The following is a 20,406-nucleotide window of genomic DNA, read 5'->3' on the forward strand; positions in this document are numbered from 1 at the left end:
GGATCCATAATGTTCAGTAATTAAGTGCTTAATAGAAATCTATGTAACAATGATAAATCGTTTGTTGCGTTTGCCACGTGTATAAATTCGCTGTGATTCGCTCATAGAAATTTTTTTCTGTGATTTCCGCCTTCTTCCCATTCACCCTAACCCTATTTTTCCTATCGCAGCAGCCATAGTTTTATTGTGCCTGTTATGATGCTTTGCTGTCATTGAAGATACTTATTCAGTTGTCCATGTGAAAGGTAAGAAACAAAAATAAACAGGGTGTTGAGGGAAATATGTTAGTTCTACTACTGTCATATGCTAAAATACTAATAGTAGTATGAAAAATAGAGCTTCTTGTTTATTAACATCCTGAATTTAACTACCATGTTCATAACGTGCTTTGAAAACATTTGGGGCAGTTTTTCTTAAAAATAAACCAAACCCAAAACCACCTCATCCTAACAGATTTAAGAATGAAGCACAGTCTTAAAAAAATAAGGAAAAAACCCCCATCCCCTGGTGATAGTTATTTGAAGGCATGGTGAAAATGAGGCAACGTTACAGAATTTGTAGTGGATGGAAATGAGCGAGGAAGATGATGCAGCTGATTTATGGCCATCCCACCAGTTGCTAGCTGAAGACCTTGCTGTTGGCCGAGGCCGTTCAGTCTGTGCGATGGGTCCTCTGGACCAAATGCCATTGTGATGTCTCCAGTAGTGTTCTGGTTGTCACCTGGTGGGAGCTGCCAGAAACTCATCACATGAGTAAGATCCATGAAAGGCAGGCTCGTAGTTTCAGCTGCTGCCTCTGTTTCCTTGTGCACTGGGTACTTGTTACTATCCGCTACAGGCCCTGAGGAAGCTTCTTCCAGACTGATTTTGTGGAGAGACTGAGGTTCTGGTAATGGCAGGTCCTCAAGAAGATGCACGTTATAACCTTTAACGTCCACTTTTATGGGTAGATTCTTGAGGGGTCCTGCTGCAAATGAGGTAGAACTAAGGTCATATTTATTGGGCTGGTGAAGGTTCAGGTTGGCAGGAACGGCTGTTGAGCATGGTGTGGGATGGACAGCTGGAAGGCTGTCTGCACAGTCCATCCTTTGCAAATGAGGAGAAGGTTCAAGAGGAAGAGCAGTTTGTAAGCTTGGCTGGGAATGAACGTGTGAACAGTTGTATTCCTCTGACTCTGAACTATTCAAAATCCCATTCTGCACAGAGACCCTTTCAGGAAAAGGGGACAGTGTGCTGGCATCTTCCTTCACTCTGAATGGAAAAAGCTGGTCAAGGAGACCCACTGAGTCACCATTCTGCAACCTGCTCTTCAGCAGTTCTTGCGGATGAGTCTTCCTAGTATGGCGAGTCAAGTGGTCCTTCCGCCCAAACCTCTGGGCACAAAACTGGCATAGAAAGTCTTTGCAGCCTGTGTGAACCACCATGTGACGCCGCACATCCTTACGGGTATAGAAGTGACGCTCACAGTGGTCACACTTATGTTTCTTTTCCTTCGTATTGCCAGTTGGTTTCCCTGCATGGCTTTTGAGGTGTTCCAACAAAACTTCAGTACCACCAAACTCCTGGGCACAGACCCTACAGGTAAGGTCCCCACTGGTGGCTGCATGAAGAGCCAAGTGTCTCTTATAGCCTAGCTTGGTGTTGTACTTCTTGCCACACTCTTCGCACTTGAAGGCCATCTTGTTAGGGTCATGAGTCTGAAGGTGATTCTTTAGATGGTCTTTCCTGTGAAAGGTCTTTTCACAGTAGCCACACTGGTGAGATTTCTGTGGAGAATGAGTGGCTGAGTGCCTGAGATGAAAAAAAAAAACCAAAAGTTATTTGCATTTACATGTACTCTAGTACATTTACTCTTGCAGCTTCTGTACTTGAAAACAGTGGCACTCTTGAAGGGAGGCGTTTTCACAAGTTCTCAGATTATTAGTAAAAGCCTAACTTTTTTAGGGGGAGGGGGAAGGTGTTAATCATAAAGCATACAGTAGGTTAAAACTGCTCAACATAATCTTTTCAATCTCTGCAATCGAGGAAGACTAGTTTTCTCCAATTCTACCAAAACAGGAATAATAAAAACTGGAACTCAGGGACTACCTCTCACTAGGTCACCCCAAAGGAAAAACATGTCCTCGTTTTCCCCACACCCCCCACTAGAAAAGGAGTGCCTTCAGAGCTGTACCTGAGCAGTTTATATTTGGAAATGAAGGCTTTTGTGCATCCTTGCTGTGAACACTTGTAGGGGCGCTCCCCTTTGTGTGCATAAGTGTGGACTGTGAGCTTGTCAACGGAATCAAATATCTTCCCGCAGAGTCGGCAAGGGTAACTGTCTGGCTGCTTCACTTCTCTTCCCTTCAGCAATGAAGACCGGCCATTTCTCCATTTAGGTATAAACCTCACAAGAGCATCACAAGTGCCTCCTGAGCTGGCACAGCTAAGCTTTGCAGCAGAGGAGCAGGAAATGGTCCCGAAGCACTGAGCAATGCTTTTGCCTAAGGACGCTCCTCTCAGTTTCCCTTTGAGTTTGCTTTTTGCTTTTAAAGGTCCCAATTTATTTGGTGTTCTGAACCTGGTGGTAAGGACTCGGTCTTTATGGATGCACTGGTGAGATTCCAGCAGGGCAAAAGTTGCAAAAGTGCTTCTACAGCTGGAGCATATCCAAGGGTCTACAGGCTCTTTCTGCAATGAGAACAGGAACAGGTCTTTCTTATTAACCATTGTAAGGAAAGGTCATATTCTTCTCACTGACCCTACATCTTCTCCTGGGCTTTCCCAAGACCTGTCGTTGTCTTTGGTGATATTTACTTCAGTGTACTACTGCCCAGCTGTTCAGCTGGAAAGGGGTTCTCTCTAGGAGTCTACAGACTCAAGAGGAAAAAAAAAAAAGGTTGGCTAAATACTGATTTCCATATTTTTGTTTAGCATTTACTTTACAGTTCTGAGACCTTCACCTTTGTTTGCCTGGGCTGACTGAATTCCAAAGTCTCTACATTTGTTCCTTTTCTGGAATTACTCATAAAAGCAGTTGCAAATTGGGCTTTATCGTTAGACTGACATAATAGATCTGTTCTTGTAACCATTCAAAAGTTGTGTGGGTTTCTGCACAAAGGTAGTTTAGCTGTACGGGATTTCCCTATGTATTGGGCTGACTCCATGCTTTACCATACAGCGATAATGAATGCCTCCAGGAGAGACTTCCTCACTTAGCTTGACATTTGGCATTAGAATTCCTTAAACTCGGTAAGAAACACCTTAGCTTTGGAGGTCTCAACACTATCCTGACTTAAAGGCATTAGAACATTTGTTTGGCAAGCAATACATTATTTGGATGTATTATTTCTGTGGAAATAAGAGCTCTACTAGATTCAGTTGAATTAACTTTAAAGATACTAACATTCTAAAAATTCCAGTGAAAAACAATTAAAAAAAACCCCAACCCAGTCACTGATGAAATGCACTTCCAGTTAAGCGTTGTACTTAGCTGTCTCTATATCTTACATAAGCTTCTCGTAAACTGTCCTTACTTTCCATTGCTCTTGGGCTAGCTTGCTCTGGAGAGTGTGGTAAGGCCACGTCCACTCTGCCCTCTTCTCTCTGATCTGTCTGATGCTGTTGATCTCTCACATCTTCTTTCTGGAGTATACTCTGAAAGCCTCGTATGCAAAAGCCTCAGTGGGGTTACTTCCCTTCCTGGAGCACAGCCGAATTCCTGATTCATCGTTCCCTGTTTAACGTTTCCTTCTAGCTTAGGTATCAATCTTCATGGCTATGTTTTCAACACTTAGCAAACTTTTACTATCAGTTTAAGGATTCCTACTATAGTACAGAGGGGAAGGTACTGGGATTAGAAGAGAGGGGCTACTCCATAGGAAAGACTCAATCAGTGCATTATCTGACCAGCCGGTCAGAGCATAACAAGGGGGAACTGGTGAAAGAAGTCTGAGGATGGACACTTTGGTTATCTATAAATTAATGCCAATCTTAAGTCTTTCCAACACATCCCACTGGTGCCACTTACGTCTGGCCACATCTCATGGCTTCACTGGATTACAAACACAGGACAGGAAGAGCTTTCTCTAAGCTGTTTGGTTAAAATTACTCTTGGCTTTTGGTTAGCCAACTACTCCACTATTCTACCCTAGCATTACCAGAGTTACATAAACAGAGAAAGCATGTAAATAAACCACAACTTACTATGTCTGGAATGGCTTGAAGAAAGATTAGGGGTACTTACTGCTACTGGAGGCAAAGGACAGACATCAGATTCTTCTTTAATGAAAACTGCAGAAGCTTCCATAAATTTGGCATAATCGGCAGCATACCATACTTTCAATTCTGTGTGGGGTTCAATTGGCTGTGAATGGAAGAAAATAGCACATGTTTACTTATGCCAGTTTTCCTATAACAAACAGTACTGAAGATTGGAGGGGCAGGGGTGTGCAATTTGTTGCCCTTAACCAAGTTGCATTCTTTGAATCTATGTAAATTATTGGTAACTTAGTTTCAAGATTCAGTTACTATCCACTAGCATTACTATCCACTAGGGTTTGACACTTTCACAGTTTCTATACACAGAAATGTGTAGGTACAGAGATTTGGGGGGGGGGCAGTAGCAAGAGGGGTGCCTTAACCCTCACGACCTTTGCTCAATGAGATGTATTTGTCTGTGGTGTCCAGACATCCAGCAGTCTTTCGAAGCAATATCCCATGCCCACTTCTTGCTGTCTCGAAGCCCACTGGACACAACGCTTAACTACAGGACACAGGCAAAGGAAAAATGCACCGCGAATGCCCAGCAGCTTGGATGCCTCCCGGACATGTTGCGCTCACTGAGCACGGCTGCAGAGGTGATCAGTACGTGGACTGCAGGTCAAATTTGCATGTTTCCATGGGCTGGCTCTAATGTGTCAGGCTCACTACGCGTGTGCTTTATCACACCTCTGCCCTTCTTTCACTGAAGCCTTCCCGACAGGACTAAGAGAGCCCATAATCGGCAGCCTCCCATCCAGGCATGCCTGCCCAAATCTTTCCTTAGACTGGACTATGACCTCCTTTGACAAATACTTTCAGTCAATAATACAGCAAATAGAAAAAAAAAAAGAGGAGTGATTACACTCACTGGCTAAAGATCTATCAGTTATTCAAAAGCAAAGGAGAAAACTAACTTTGGGGTCACGATTTACATAACTCCCTGGGCCTGTACACAGTTTTTTTCATCCATAATAAAACCCAACATTGTTGCAACAGGGGTAGAGCCAATCTGCACTGTATTTGTAGTTTTATTTTAACTAAGCAAAAGTTGTGCCACCAAAAAGAACAAACTAGCCTGGAAGGAGAGCAGCCGAGCCTTATTCTACAAAATGTGACATCTTAAAATGCCCTTATTTTATAACATCAGTGTTGGATAAGCATGATAAGTTAAAGACAACTTAGACTGTGATTGCTGACAGGAGACAGGTAATTGTGTATATGATGTTGAAAACTGAACCTCTGAACTCCCAAGCACAAGCCTGCTTGCTAACTACAACCAGTATGGGTTGGTTGTACCTTTTGATAAACACCCGGCCTAAACAGGAACGGTATGTGCTGAATTCTCCTCTCAGTAAAGAACATGAGTCAGAGCGACCAACCACGCATTGTGCTCCTGCGCATAGTCTATTTACATGGAGAAAACCAAGCCTGGGGGAGCTCCACAGAGACAAATGTCTGGAGACCTTGGCCAGTGACACCTGAGACAGGTACCCACAAACAGCTGCACAGCGGCCATCTTCCCTGTGGGAAGCTGACAACTAGTCAATGTGACTTTGGAGGGAGAGCAAGTGCATCAGTGTGTGAAATACTCACGTAAGGTAAAAGCTCTAATCTCAGTAAAACTGAGATCAAACACTAGCATCCATATCCACTACAAGGTGTCATTTACTCTGTCTCACCTGTGACAGTAAGAAACAGCTATGGCAGCACCCACACGAAACTCTCCTATGACCAGACAGCAGCTGTGGATGATGTTTACTTCCTCATAAATCTACACTTTTTAAAACCACTTATTTCTAGGGACTGCAGTCGTTAGGTCAAGAAAGAACGCTAACAGTCCTATCAGTGTGCCACTTACATGTATGCTTTTGTAGCAGCAGTTTCACCTCACCAAAATCCCACCTCTTCATAAAAACAGTGGGGAGAGGAGCTAATCCTTCTACTCCCAACTTACCAGATTTATTCAAAATATCTTGAGAAAATACCTTCACAACAGGCCCTAAGGCAGCCTCATGCCGTAACCAGCAGGGTGTGCCTAAGTGTAGCAAAAGGCTACACCTTCTCTGACCAGGACAAAATCTGCCACAGTACTGTGAATGATCTGAGACTTAGGAGAAGAAACCCCAAAGTAATTCCCTGTGATATACAGCACAGTAAAGGTTCCAAGACACACACTTCATCCTACAATACTCTTCACGTCAGGCTGTAAGATGCAACTCTCCATTAATGCCAATGAGCAGAGTTCCGCTGAAGTCAGCAGAGAGCTGGTTTAATAGTATTTAAATTATACTAGAAATTCTAAGTTACCAGTTCACAACTACAACTTCTTCGAAAAGCATTTGTTCGTGCTTCCCAAATATAGTATTATTAATCCTGTCAGTTCTACAAGTATAGCATGCATTTAAAATCAAACTGAAATCCCAAATGACACGGGATTGCATCAGGTTCTCAAATACAGCCTAAACAATGTCTCAGATTAGCATATACTGATTTACATTGATTTTCTTTTAAAAAAATAATTATTGTAGTATTAATCTGAGAGCAACTATACTTCACTCTGTTATAAAATACTTTGAAGGTGTAAAATGTTATCACCACCAACTTATTCTCACGTTATCACTGTGTGGTAAATATTTTTCTTACTGTGCAGGCAGAGAAACAAAAATGGAGGAACAAAAGTAAACACTACTATCCCACAGAAATCCATACCAATCTTGAAAATTAAACTGAAATGCTGACTTTTAATGCCACAGTAACTTCTTTTGACTAATATTTGCTCTTTTTTTAATTTTTAATGTTGCTCACAATGATACACAAGCATTAATTCAAGAATAAAAAAGGAAAACAATGAATGTTCGACCTACAGACTTCAGTTTCCTAAATGTACAAAAGAGTAAGTTCAAACTTTGCCTGAGAAAGTGGCAAAAGCAATTAAACCTTAGACGGTATGTTCCAGCGTCATTTATAAATGCAGAGTAGATTGTTCTCTCTCCTCAGATGAAGATGCAGTCTGGAATCTCTAACATAAACTGATTCGTTTCATGGCAACATTGCAGGATTGTATGTCCTGCAGTTGAGTCCTCAGATTTAATAAGTGTGAAAAATAGTACATAAAGATTCTACTCAGCACCCTGTTCCTGAGCACCTGGTTGTGTGCTCAGAACGTGTGTCCAGAAATGTAGTAAAGGAATGTGTTTGTTCTTTCCAGGATGAAGTTACAATGCCAGATAACCTCACCATGTACCTCTCTGGAACTGAAGAACTTCACAACATTCACATTTAGACACTGCCACCACGAACAGAATTTTTGTTTCCCTGTGCTCAGTTTCTTCGCTCCCCACAACAGCAAGTGCACACCACCTTTTACCGGAAAACTCCATACACTGCTTGCTTTACTATGGATTAAGTGATATAAAGGCGGTATGTAATAAAGATCCAGCTGGCAGAATATAATCAATTTTACCTCTGTAAAAGGGTTAGCCCTTCGGAACCTTTACCTCTAAGTTTCCATTTGAATGACGGGTGAAGCAGTGTGGGTTTAACTACCTTAACAGTTGTGAAGTAGACTTCTCCACAGTGCTGATAAGCCACAAGGGTCTGTTCTTCTTGGTTCCGGGCTAGCCGGACAAACATCATCCAGTTTCCACAGTCTTCATTGGGAGTGTCCAGAAAGTACTTCCCTCCATCTTTCAATACCTGAAGTAAAGTGGGAGGACAGGAGAAAGAACATGATAAAACCAAGGCCTGTATACAGGCACATTAGTTTTCTTTAACTTGGAATCATGGCTATCAGTTATTTACCCCATGTTGGTCATATGTCCTTTGAAATCGTGGTTGTTTGGAAGTAGATCACCCTTAAAGAACGCCGAGTGCAGAAGAAAGTGAAGAACGAATACCTGCTGAGGCACTCAGCTACTACTGTAGGCCTTTGTATGTATTTCCAGTTTATATTTCATCATTTCTGTGTTATATAAGATAGTATTATAAGAACTAAGTGCAAGCAGGTAGAAAGATAAGCTTTATGCCTTAATGTACTTCCTGAGTGCTTGATAATCTCAAACCTGAGTGCTGTATTAATGCTACATTTTGCATGGAACAATCATATAACTTGTCTAATAAGTCCAGAGAGGTAACATATGATATAATGGCATTTTAACAGTGCTCTCTTTTTCCTTGTAACAGTGAACCAGTAAATACAAATGAACAATTGTGCCAGAAAGATCTCCTTGCTTTACTTCATTCTTCCTAGACTCCTTTCCAAGGGAAAGCCTCTACAAGGCAAACACTCCCGACCTTGTACAAGACAGTCGCTTTCCTGCAACACACTCTCAAACATGTACATGAAACTGCACAACAGTCGGCACAGCACATATCTGTTCTATGAACCACGTAAGTGAGCAATTAATTGCAAAAAAGTCGCATTTCCACTGTTTCCGGGAACTATTTTATCTAACTAACTTCATCATGTTTCTGATGAAAATACCTGCCTGTTGGACAAGTTTGGTCGTATACTCGGAATGCTGCTAGGGAGAAGTCAAGGCAGCTATTCCTGTCATGTAGGAAAGCTGGGACTCCAGTCTCCTCTCCTGAAGAAACAGTCCATTCATCAGCCAGAGCTGTGCTTATCACTGTATACTTTTAAGTAAACGGGGCTGACTGATAGAGGATAGGGTGTGGTTTACAATGGCTTGGTGAAGAGGAAGGAACTGGGTGCTTAGCTCATCCATGCTCGCAAGCTTGTTAGAGAAGCAAGTTTTCTGCATCTGTAAGAATTGAAGTGCCTTATAAAAAGCCAGAAGTTGTGGAGAAGAACAAATTCTCTCCGGTGTCAACGTGCCACGAAAATCTCACAGGACAGTGTTACTTTTTGGCAGATCATTCACATGACTTCCACGAGCAAATGAAGTTTACAGCAATTACTGAACCTACCACTTTTGCTCTCAGGTGAAATTACCAAAGTATCTATATCTGTGCCTTCCTCCACAGCAGGCAGTTCTAAGCTTCTGGAGAAAGCTCAAATGAAGACATAAAGCATGTCACAGGACAGCTGCTGCTGGTCCTTCTCTCCTGGGGAGTGAACGGGCCTGATATGAAATGCAGGCTCTGGAAGAACCGTGACCTGTCAGGAAGTCCTGACAGAGGTGTGGCTTGACCACGGACTTGCTATATGACAGAGCGGTGTGCCCAGGCGTGACCCCCTGCTGCCAAATGCAAAGACTGGGATGCAGAGGATTACAATCACCTATCACTCCCAAGGAATTTCTGTGGGAAAGCATATGTGTGTAGCTATGTTTAAGCTAGGCTAGTCCTGAATGGCCACTATTTGTGCTGGATAAAGCACAAACAATAGAGTCACGGTCCAGACGAGACGATCAGTATCTCCATGTGGAGCAAGGGATGGTACCAGCCCTAAATAACAATCTAATTAACCTGAGTTGGTGCACTCTGTGTCAAAGTTTATATACAATCTCATCATTAAAAGCGTTTCCTCATCCGTGCACTGTTCCTCCCTACTAAGCAGGTGCCTTAGCACATATTTCTGCCACTGTTGCTAACTCTGTGCACAAACTCAACCCTTCCAGTGGCAAGGTGTTAATTACAAAACCTTTTGTTTTATCTGGGGAGACAGTACTATCCTTGGATACTCTCAGTAGTTGTGCTCTGTGCAAAGCTCATCAGCAGCTGTTAGATTGATAGGTGAATCACCCTGGAAGTGGTAAAACTAGAAAGCAGGGAAACTTCTGGAAAACACAATGTACAGGAAAAGTTTGGTACTTCAGGTTATGCTGTGCTGTCTAATAGTGTGATCAACATTCATACATGCAGATCAGAAGTACAATTAATTAGATCAGACACCAAATTTGCTGGTTAGTATACATATTAACTGGTAAAGACACATATGCACTTCATAGTAAGTCACTGGTTTTTTACCTGCAGGACTAGCCTGCTCTCATCATAGCGGGTCAGTTTTGTAGACAGTTGACCAACATAAGGACCAAACTGTGTTCTCTTCTGTATTACTTTCTTTGCAAATACTCCAAGGACTGTGAATAAAAAAAAAAAAACCACCAGTCTAATATTAATACAGGCATCACAAACCATTTCCTGTATATTTACAGTTGTGAAAATGGAGAAAAACAAAATTATGCAGAACACGAGTTCTTCTTCCAGAGAAATAACTTGGGTAAATAATTCTATGGGGAAGAATCTAAAATGGATATAAACAGGTACAGGGATTTTAAAAATTGAGTATTACATTTAATACAAAAGTGCCTAAAATCCAAGACAGGTTATTGAACTGAGTATGCAACACAAATGTGATGATACTCTTCAAGCTGCAAGCTGATGTTATCACAATGTGCTGCTTGTTGGCACATTTAAAAGGTTCTCTCTCAATACGAGTGGAGAGAATCTACAAAAAGACGTTAGCCATCTTAATCATTCTATTTATTCCCCTGCCTAATACCAATGGTGCAACACAACAGGCATCTTTTTATTCTCTTTCTGAAGTGCAGTCTAGGCAGGACTAATTTTACAGAGGTAGCTGTGGAAAAACTGCATGCTAAGGATGTGGCTCCCATCTTCAAGTTTGGGCATTCAAGTTGCCCTGCCCTCAGAAGGAAACAAGTCCTTTTATAACATGAACTGAAGATGCCACAAAAGGTAAATTAAACCCCTGTGTTATTTTGAGTTTGCAGGGGACGGATGAGGGGTGTTATTTACCTTTTTATTTCTGACCTCTTATTAAATGCTCTTTTCTGTTTTGCATGCTTGGGGAAAAGAAAAAAATTAGGTAATGGTGCATGGCTGTTACTGTTAGATACAAACTCAACATTCATTAAACTTGTATTGACTGAACAGAGCTGATTTCTCACGCCTAAATGTCACACCAGCTCTGACTAATGTCCTGCCGTCAGTTTATGCATTGAAGTTACTAGAAATCAGTCACAAAAAGCAGTAGCTGATTGTGAGCTTTAGCTGTGCTCAGCTGAAAATAAAGCAGGCTTCATACTGGCTTGTTTGCATTAATAACTTAAGGCATAATCACTGGGTGTTAAGAGTATTTCTCACATGTGGGAAAAAGAGCTAAGATACTTACTCTGCTGGTTGCCAGCTCGCAGCTCCAACACTCGCAAAGTGAGGTAATGAGGTAGGGTAAGACGGGCTCTGCTAGGAATAACCCTGTCTTTAGCCCTGATGAGTGGTCCGTGGAGTTTGCATTCTCCTATAAGGCTTTTACCGCAATCCTCACACCCTACAAAGCCAGAAAAGGGAACCTGTTACTGAAAAAACATACTGCTCTCCAATTTAGTCTCTTCTAATTTTGTCACCTTGAGAACACATCTTGAATTACCAATGCTTTTCTTCACATCACTTTTCTACATTAGGTAGTAAAAAGATAATCTGCAAGCCAAAACTGAACTAGGAAGGCTTGAAATAAGACCTTCAGTTTGTGCATTCCCTCCTGTGCGAAATGGTTGGTCCTGATCTCCAAAGATTTATACACGTGTTCATTTGGAGGTGTAGCAAACCATCCCTTTGAAGACTAGGACGGCAGCAAAACCGGAGTTTGCAGCATGCACACCTATAAATCAAGGTGCATTTATTTATATAGAAATTAGAAGGGCAAAGTTACCAGTAATAACCAAGGTAATTTGCAGAGATCCAAGGAGTCCAAAAAAGATCACTGTGACTTTGTGAGCCTGCACAGACCATTTTTTAAAAGACGAGACCCTTGGTCTACCATGAAAAATGAGTACAATGGGTCATACAGTCACAGCTCAGTTGATAATCACGCAAGAGCAGCCTTCTCATAGACTGTGCTGCCTGTGGAAGTAAGCAAGGGAGGCCCCCCACACCTCCCACTCTTCGGTTCACAATAATGATATCTGCAGACTGAACACACAAACCGTTCTGAGAAGCCATTAACGAGAAATACATGTCCACAAACTGACTTTCCCCCAGCACAGCGAGATATTTTTGGTTCAGTGTAGTTCAAACTGGTTGCCAGGGAAACTCACATGGAGCAGCAACACAACTAAGCAATGAGACTCTCCAGCAGAAGGTCATCCTGGCACTGGTGTCACACAGGGCGATGGGAAAAAGGGGACTTCTTGCACAAAACCTTTTTATAGACAGTAGAAACCAAACCAGCAAGCCAACAATGCTTTATGACTGAGTTAAAAGGAAAAGCTGATAGTGGTCATCCATGACTACCACATTTTGTTTTACTTCTGAAAACTCTGCTGAGCAAGTCTATTCAGTAAGAGACAATAAGGAGCAGAGGAGGGGAGCCAGAACGGTCAAGGTAGCTATGGGATGCTGTAGCTGAGACTGGGGCAGGAGAGGGGAGGCTTCACCACAGACAGGGTCTCACAGCCAAAGAGAGGTCACAAGGGCTCAGGAGATACCACCTGAAGAGACACTGGAGATGGTCTTTGAGAAAGGACAGTAGCAGACAGTAGCACCATAAATGCCATATTCAGGGCACTTGAAAAAGTTCCCATTTGTAAACACAAGCAGGCACTTGACTAAATTACACGTCTCAAGAGTCCAGTCCAAAATCTCCCCAGATAAGCCTGAAGTGTTCCTACTGAGTTCTTTGGGCTCTCCATCAACTCTAAATGAGCAGGTAGACTTGCACATTGGTCAGGCTGCAGGCACTGCAGTAGTCCATATCTGCAGTTAATGTAGGGGCCGTGTACTAGTAGTTTTCTTTAAGCATGGCTCCCAGATTGTGCACCTGCACTATGAATAGATGAAATATATCATTTTTTTACTAGTGCTATAGATAAAGAACATGTCACTCTACAGCTATCACTAAAATTCACAAGAAATAAGTAATACAGCTGCAAGACAGATTTTTCTTGTTACACACTTTTTACGTACATGAAAGTACTTCACAGCTATGCTGCAAGGAAAAAAATATTTTCTTGGTGATTTAACTTAACTGGCTTTTAAATAAATTTCCAGCAATCTATGTCTTCTGAGGGCAACAAAATGATGAGGGCTTCCTGGGCTTACCTAGAATAATAGCAACTTTGTCTCAAGTCAAACAGCTCCTGTTTGGAAAGTCGTTGTATGCAAACTGCCGAAAAACATTACAGAAAGCAAAACAGAGACAAAGAACTGCTGTTAGAGGAAGGATGTATCTAATCGTAAAGTACACGACCTTATCAATCCATGCCATGCCTCTGTGATTCATCGCCACCGAGCTCCTGAGCAAACCTTCCAGCAGCCCCAGGGCAGTGCCCACTGTGGAGGCACCGGGGTGGGCAGCTCACAGGAAGGCTGGAAAGGTAAAGCAGAGGAAAAGGGTCTCCCTTCAATCGGCCTCCATATTCAGCACTAGAGCCCCATTAGCTAAACACCCTTGGTCCTAAACACCCTCAGTCCTCCTGATCCATGACAAGGTCTAAAATGATTCAAGCGGTGTGGCTGGGTGCTAGGGAGGCACTCCTCCAAAACGCATCTGAACTGGTGTGAGCATTCCACTGAGCTTAGTGACCCCAGAGACAGCTCCCCGGGCAGCAGCCCTAACTGGCATGACGATGCTGTCAGCCAGCACTGAAGGAAATCGGCTGCAGAGCTGGAAGCGGTTTTTAAGCACCTTGCTAGTACAGCCTGGGATTCTGACCTGGCATTGCTGTGCGGCATCTTGAAATATCCTGAAACACCAAGCGCTTGTTCTCGGATCTTCTGTATTTCCTTGCATGGGATATGAACATGACTTTCTTATTTAACGTGGATGCGAAAATTACAACCACTACACAGGACTTCTGACCCCACACCAGCACATTAGTACCCTGACTCTGAATTATTACACTCTAAAAAAGACCAACTGTACCAGAAGCACAGGACTGGACCACTGTAAATACAGTAACTAAAAGGACTACCCTGGCAAACCGGTGTCTGTAAATTTTCCCCCAAACTAATGACGCAAAACTGTCAAGTTGACACTTTTCCTCAGAGATAACCGAAGACTAAGGCATGATCCTCTGTATTTTAATGCTAAATTATAGATGCTGTTGGTGAAGGAATGTATGCGTTATCACAGCTACGGCATGGCACCAGTTTGCAAAGCTCGCACAGATTTTATTGCCCCCTTTTAACTTGGCTACTTCAGTAAAATGTAATTTTTTCAACAACAGCCTCAGAACACACTCTAGCTTGTTCTGAAGTACAGAGCATCCAGCTGTGGAAATAACGCCTCGTCACTTTAGCACTAGGAATGAAATACACTTGGTTAGAAAAATCACTTTCTATGAAGAAGATTTTTTTCTGCTTTTTGTTAGGCACTTCGGTACCTCACTTGATGCTTTTACGGTTTCCCTGCTCCCTTAAATTGTATTTACACAAACAAAATAAATGGATTCGATGTGATGTTTACAAGAATGCTTGATAATGTGCAAGCATGCAAGAAAAATTGCCTCTGTTCCTCTGCTTTGCTTTGATTTAGATGAGTAGGCAACAAAATGAAATAAATGAGGTTCACAGGAGTTACAAGCTGTTAAAAACCACCGTGTCATTTATACCTTTAGCGCAGCAGTGCTATATTCTCGCTTAGAGGGTATTTCTTTGTTCTTTCTCTATCTCTTTGCAATAATTCTGAAAGAGTTCCAAATAATGCCTTTTTTATCTATCTGTAGATAGAAGTACACAAGCTCATAAATCCTGTAGCTGGTAAGATTTTTATTTTGCAGAGGTGGAGAGGCACGCGTACGGAAAAGCCCAGCAGCGGTGCAGATGCAGACTCCGACCAGGTTGTGGGTGCGCAGCCACCACCTTACCGCATGGACGAGGTGCTCATGCACTGTGGACCGCTGCTGGACGGGCTAAGAGAAGAGTGCATCTCCTGCACATTCCCAGCCTGGTACCTCTGAACACATCCGCTCCCACTTCTGCCCAGCCATCAGGAGGCATGGTTGGCAGCCATGGCTTTCCCCTGCTCTTTGGGTCACCAGAAAAACAGTCGTTGCCTGCACAATGCACTCTCACCCCATGGGCTGACCAAAATCACTGGCAGTCATGTTCCCAGGGAGGATAATAGGCTCTGAATATTCCTCACCTGTACTGTCCTCACCATGCTGGCGCTTCCCTCCAATCCAGGTCTAGATGACAGCTTTCATTTGCCGCAGACTACAGCCTGGCAGCCTCGGCAGCCAGCTTGCCTCGTCCTCCAGACAGCTCTGGGGCTGGCCACACTGCACAGGGACAAGCTCCCACTGCCAGCAGTAGCCAAGTTGGCACGGCAGCTCAGGCAAGCTCGACTCAGCACAGTTAACAAACTCAGGTTTCCAAAACAGCAGCACGGTCTGAGCACCGTGCCACCCCCACAGGCACAAGCCCGGCCTCGGGGAGTGCTCATTAGCGTGGGCAAGGAGCCACAGGCTGCAGTTACACAAAGTCCGGCTCAGAGATAATGGGAGCTATACATAGCCATACCAGGAACTGCAATCACTGTCGTGATAGCTCGAACATACCACCAGCTCCCTAACCAATCAGCGGCAGAACGCCAGTTTTTAAAACCAGTTTGCTAAAACTAGGTGCCTATCAGGCAGCCCTTCCTGCATTTTCTCCAATCTCTACTTTCAAGTGAGGCTTCACCATACCTGAACACTTCCATGGCCCACAAGATGCCTGCGGTACGAATAACGTGCCCTGTGAAGGCAGAGGTAAATCACTCCTTTTAAAACATCCACTTCAAGCAAAGATACCCTGCGAGAAGTGAGCGTTGTCTGAGCAGTGCCCGATAATTGCTGCGCTGTTTTGCAGCATTAGAATTAGCTCCCGTGCACAGAGGGAACAAAGATCAGTGTACACAGCAGTCCAAATCCTAGCCTAATTACAATCATAAGATTTGCATAGCGAACAACAGTAATTTATCCCAGAGTAAAACCGTACTGCTCCGTTAGCTTTGTTAAGCTTTCACGAGGAGGAATGCTGCAAAAATACCTTGTGGACATTTTCTGTCTAAGGTACACTGCAAGTGCAGTGTGCCAGTCTTGGCTGTTCTTACACAAAGCTACGAGAGGTTTTCCTGCCCTGTGGTTCGTTCTGCAGCACTCCTTGCTGGAAAAGCCTGAAAATCTTGTTCTACAATGTATTTGGAAAAAACATTTGAAGTACTCAGTTAGCAAACAGTTAATCCCAAGTTATTTTCCCGTTATTGTGGGCCACTGCCACAAGTTTCCTCTGTAAAAGGTGTTCCTGAAAAAAGCCTTACATGTCCCAAGTTTGATGTGCAAAGTGTGTTTACAACAGACCTGAAGCTGTTAACTGATTAATCTTATTTACATTATGGTAAAATAGAACTTGCTATAATTACCAGAATTTATATAATTTTATTCAAATCCCATTAACTTCTGATATTTTGAGTCACTAAATTTTCTACTGAATGTTCTCTTCTTTTTAACTGTAATAACTGACCCCTAGTCCAACACAAAAATAGGTGAACATTTGTTTGATGTCTCCTTTTCTTATCCCTTCTATCTCACACAATAACCTTGCATTAGCTGAGCATTACAACTGCTCAGCTCTATATGAGAGGAAAAAGGAAAAAAAACCCAGGAAACTGCACTATGGTTTGCATTCGTAATTGTTCACTTGAGCAAAGACTGAAAACTTGCACTTTCATGCATCATACAGCATATTATTTGGGAAGCAGGTATTGTATTTTCCATAACCCTGCACCCAAATAACACCCCCCAAAAAAGAAGGGGGGAAAAAAAGGGGGGGATTTACTCCTAAGTGCTTGAGAGGGGGAACTTTCAATAGATTTCAAGCGGTGAGTTCCCATGTCTTTGATGCACAGAGACCCTGAAGCCTCATAATCTCTACCTGGTGGCACCAGCACAGACACTGCGAGACATGCTACCGGGGCAACACTGGCTCCCTTACCAAGGCCTTGTGCTGCCGATTACTATCCCCAGGCTTGCAGGCAAATGGACCAGAGCCCCTGCGCTGCTGGTGGAGGGGGAGGAGGGGTTCTGGTTCTGCATAGGTGTGAGCGGCACCCTGCGAGTAAATGTCCACACCTCTTTTGGGGCCCTCTCTCCCCAGAGAGAAGAATGTAGGTGGTTTGCAAACATCCCAGCAATCATTCTTAACGTTAAACATATTCATAGGAACATGACCTCACTCTACTAAAACGTAAAACTTAAAAAATGAGTTACTATATTTGGAAACAGAAACAGAGAAATAAAACAGCAAACATGCCTTACTGCCACCCCATATGTTCAGTCAGTCTGGCAGGTCAAGCCAATTCCCTAAAACTAGGACCCAGTACTGTCAGTGAGCCCAGACCTTGGGCATCCTGATCCAGACGCTGATCTGTACGGACACTTTCCCTCACCTCAACCCCATCCTTCCCGTACCTCTGCCTTTGTTCCCAAGAGGAAAGAAGATTCAGAGGAAGGGTACATTCTTGGGTCTCCAGCAGCTGGAGATCATCCATCATGGTACATACTCCTGCCTCTCAGCGGTATGATCCCGTCCATCACAGCTGTTCCTGTGGAAGGATGCCTCTAGAAGGGCAGCTCAGCACTTATCTGACTGTAAGGAAATCTTCCAACGCAAAGCATGCATGCATCTTCCTGGCAGACACTAGTTCCAGTAAGTAAACTCTTCAGAACTCCTAAACTATTTGTTGTACAAACATATAAAAGATAAGAACAACTATGATTCATTACTAGTTCCTAATAAGGAGTGATAATGATGACACTCAAGTACATCTGGGAACAGTAAGTTTTTCGCCTGGTAACCATCAAGTACTACAACAGGCATAGCCAGAAGGAATTTAACCAGCTTCCCATAAAGTCATCCACCAATTCCAATGAGGTTTTCTCCTGTGCTCCTTCTGCCTAGCAAATCTTAGGAGCAAAACAGTTTGAGAAGCCTCAAAGAGCCCACCCAGGCTGTGAAATTCGGCAATGTGACTGCACAGAGCAGCTTCAGCAGGTTTCCCATGAAGCCCGTGCAGCACAAGGATACCTGCGCTCTGCTGTGTCTTACAAAATTCACAGCTAGGAGGAAAAAAAAGAGTTACCTTCACTGTTTGAACATCTGAAAGGGCAGTAACTTATAGGACTTTCATGCCAACTTACAGGGGAAAAAAAAAAAACCAAACAACAAACCAAACAACAAGGGAAGTATGTAGGTGTGTTTATCAAGTTTAACTTAACTCTGCAGTCTGAGGAACTGGTTTATCAAAGTTCTTGGTAGGTTCCTTCATCTAAAAATGACCTGAGATCAAAGCATTGATTGATTGAAAGCTATTAAAAAAAATAATCTTGTTCTGGTTATTCTTGGGACTAAAATGTACGTGTCACATTTCTGGTACACCCCATGGGGTTTGGTTGCTCTCGAAATCCATATACATACCGAGCACAGTTCAAGTGAAGTCACCTCCCATAGTTTACATGTAATAGCCTCTAATCAGCGTGAACAAAGAGACTTCCCTCATTGCTGAAAACTGAATACATTTCAAACAATCAAATGGAAAAAAGCCGTTGGATTTTTCAGGGGTTTTTTTCCTTGTCTTCCTCCACTGGCTTGGCATGAAGTCATACAAAATTAGATCCAGAAACAGGGAAGGAGGTTAACTGCAAATTCACAGAAACATCTGCTATTTTTTATGAGAAACTGCCTCAGTCAGCACAGGCTGGTCCTATGAAATGCCCAGAAAAAGCATTCCTGAGAACCAAGCCTTCCTGTTGCACTCTGCCTATCTCCCTCAGCAGCCAGCAGCAGCTGGTCCTGCTGTAAGGCTGTGGCTCCTTTGTTGCAACACCTTCTTGCTTTAGGTCTTCGCTAGCACTGTCCAAACTGCACTGCTTCCATACTGCAGACAGCCAAACTAAATCCCCCTGTCCACAGAAATAGAGACAGCCATCAAGAGAGTCATATTCAAACTGCTCGTACGCACCCTGCGGCTCCTGGGCCACATGTTGGACCCCTTAATCTACATCTGCCGCAGCACAAGTTTTACCTCCCACAGCAAAAGCAGCTTTAATTGGTCTCAAGCACTTTGCTTTTGGGGAGATTTCCGGCAGGCCAGTTGATGTATTTTAGTGTTAGACTAAATTTAGATCCATTTTAGTGTCAGTGGATAATGGTAATGCTACTGTTGCAATTTAACGCACATCCCAAAACCTCCTGTCTTTGTTCTAGCAGAAAAACTCTCAAGCATGTATGACTTCCTAAATGTATGTATGTATAAATACACACGCACGCAGCCACACACATCGTGTCAAGTGCAGTAATACAGCTGATGATTTTATTCATGGCAGGTCAACACATAATTTCAATTCTGATAAACCAAGTGCAGCAAATCTCATGACTAATACTTAGTATTGACTAGTTGAAATATTTCCAACCCTTGCAGCATTCCCTTAAAAGGGAACCTTAGAATGGGTTTCTCCCTCCTTCACTGAAGTTGGTAGTTACTGGCCACCAAGCCCAGATATCATGCAGCGTAGTCTGGTGGAGGGCTCGGTGACAAAAGCCACCTCTCCTCAGGGAACCAGCCCAAATTTATTCTTGCTCTTCCACTTGTGGCACAACATTCCACAAGGATTTGCAGGAATTTTCCCAGCAAAGAAGCTAGTGGCTGGGATTTATTTCCAGGTGCTTACTGGTAGAGTCAGACAGGCAGACACGCTTTGCAGAAAGAAATACAAGTTTACTGTAGGATGCGTTGAGGAAGCCTGGCATGACAGAGCGAAGAGATGCTGTAGTCACCCTGTGGCTGGAGAACTCCAGGTCTTTAGAGGCAGTTAGGACTAAATGGAGCAAGCTACAGGTACTGGGAATAAAAGTGCAGTGGAAAAACCATGGAACGCACTTCTGCAGGCCGAAGTCCATACACTCAGCTCCACTGATGTGTGAGTAGATACTCTGGGAAAGAAGCAAGTCTATGTGGAGAAGGGAATACATCAGACGCTTAGAACTGGTGAGGGCTGAGACCTTGGAGGGTCAATCCTGAAAGAACAATCCATACTACATTCAACGTAGACTAATTCTTAGTAAAAGTGGAAAATGAGTTAACTTTCTCAGTGAACCGTCCAAGCCTCCTACTGGTATTCCAGTTCACTCACGAGAACAAAAAAAAGTTGATTTTTTTTTTTTACTAACGAAACCTAAAGCATAAATTTATAATACTGAA

General features: G+C 43.1%; 1 protein-coding gene across 1 annotated transcript; it reads right to left on the reverse strand.

Annotated features, from left to right (window-relative positions):
• Window positions 1-408: 408 nt before the first annotated feature.
• On the reverse strand, window positions 409-17,697 carry PLAGL1 (pleiomorphic adenoma gene-like 1). The gene is made up of 7 exons (XM_010139195.1): window positions 17,547-17,697; window positions 11,341-11,496; window positions 10,173-10,285; window positions 7,788-7,937; window positions 4,225-4,344; window positions 2,173-2,669; window positions 409-1,790 (listed from the first exon to the last, which is right to left on the reverse strand). The coding sequence occupies exons 1-7, from the start codon at window positions 17,695-17,697 to the stop codon at window positions 515-517; spliced, it is 2,463 nt and encodes an 820-aa protein (XP_010137497.1). The 3' UTR covers window positions 409-514.
• Between the last annotated feature and the right edge of the window lie 2,709 nt (window positions 17,698-20,406).

This window comes from Buceros rhinoceros, unplaced genomic scaffold, assembly GCF_000710305.1.
Source record: "Buceros rhinoceros silvestris isolate BGI_N320 unplaced genomic scaffold, ASM71030v1 scaffold487, whole genome shotgun sequence".
NCBI classification, from domain to species: Eukaryota; Metazoa; Chordata; class Aves; order Bucerotiformes; family Bucerotidae; genus Buceros; species Buceros rhinoceros.

Coding starts and splice junctions, on each gene's coding strand:
- PLAGL1 (XM_010139195.1), bottom strand. CDS start 17,697: ATGGATGATCTCCAGCTGCTGGAGACCCAAGAATGTACCCTTCCTCTG. Junction 10,286..11,340: donor GCGAGCTGGCAACCAGCAGA/GTAAGTATCTTA, acceptor TTTTATTCACAG/TCCTTGGAGTATTTGCAAAG. Junction 7,938..10,172: donor AGAGCAGGCTAGTCCTGCAG/GTAAAAAACCAG, acceptor ACTTTACTTCAG/GTATTGAAAGATGGAGGGAA.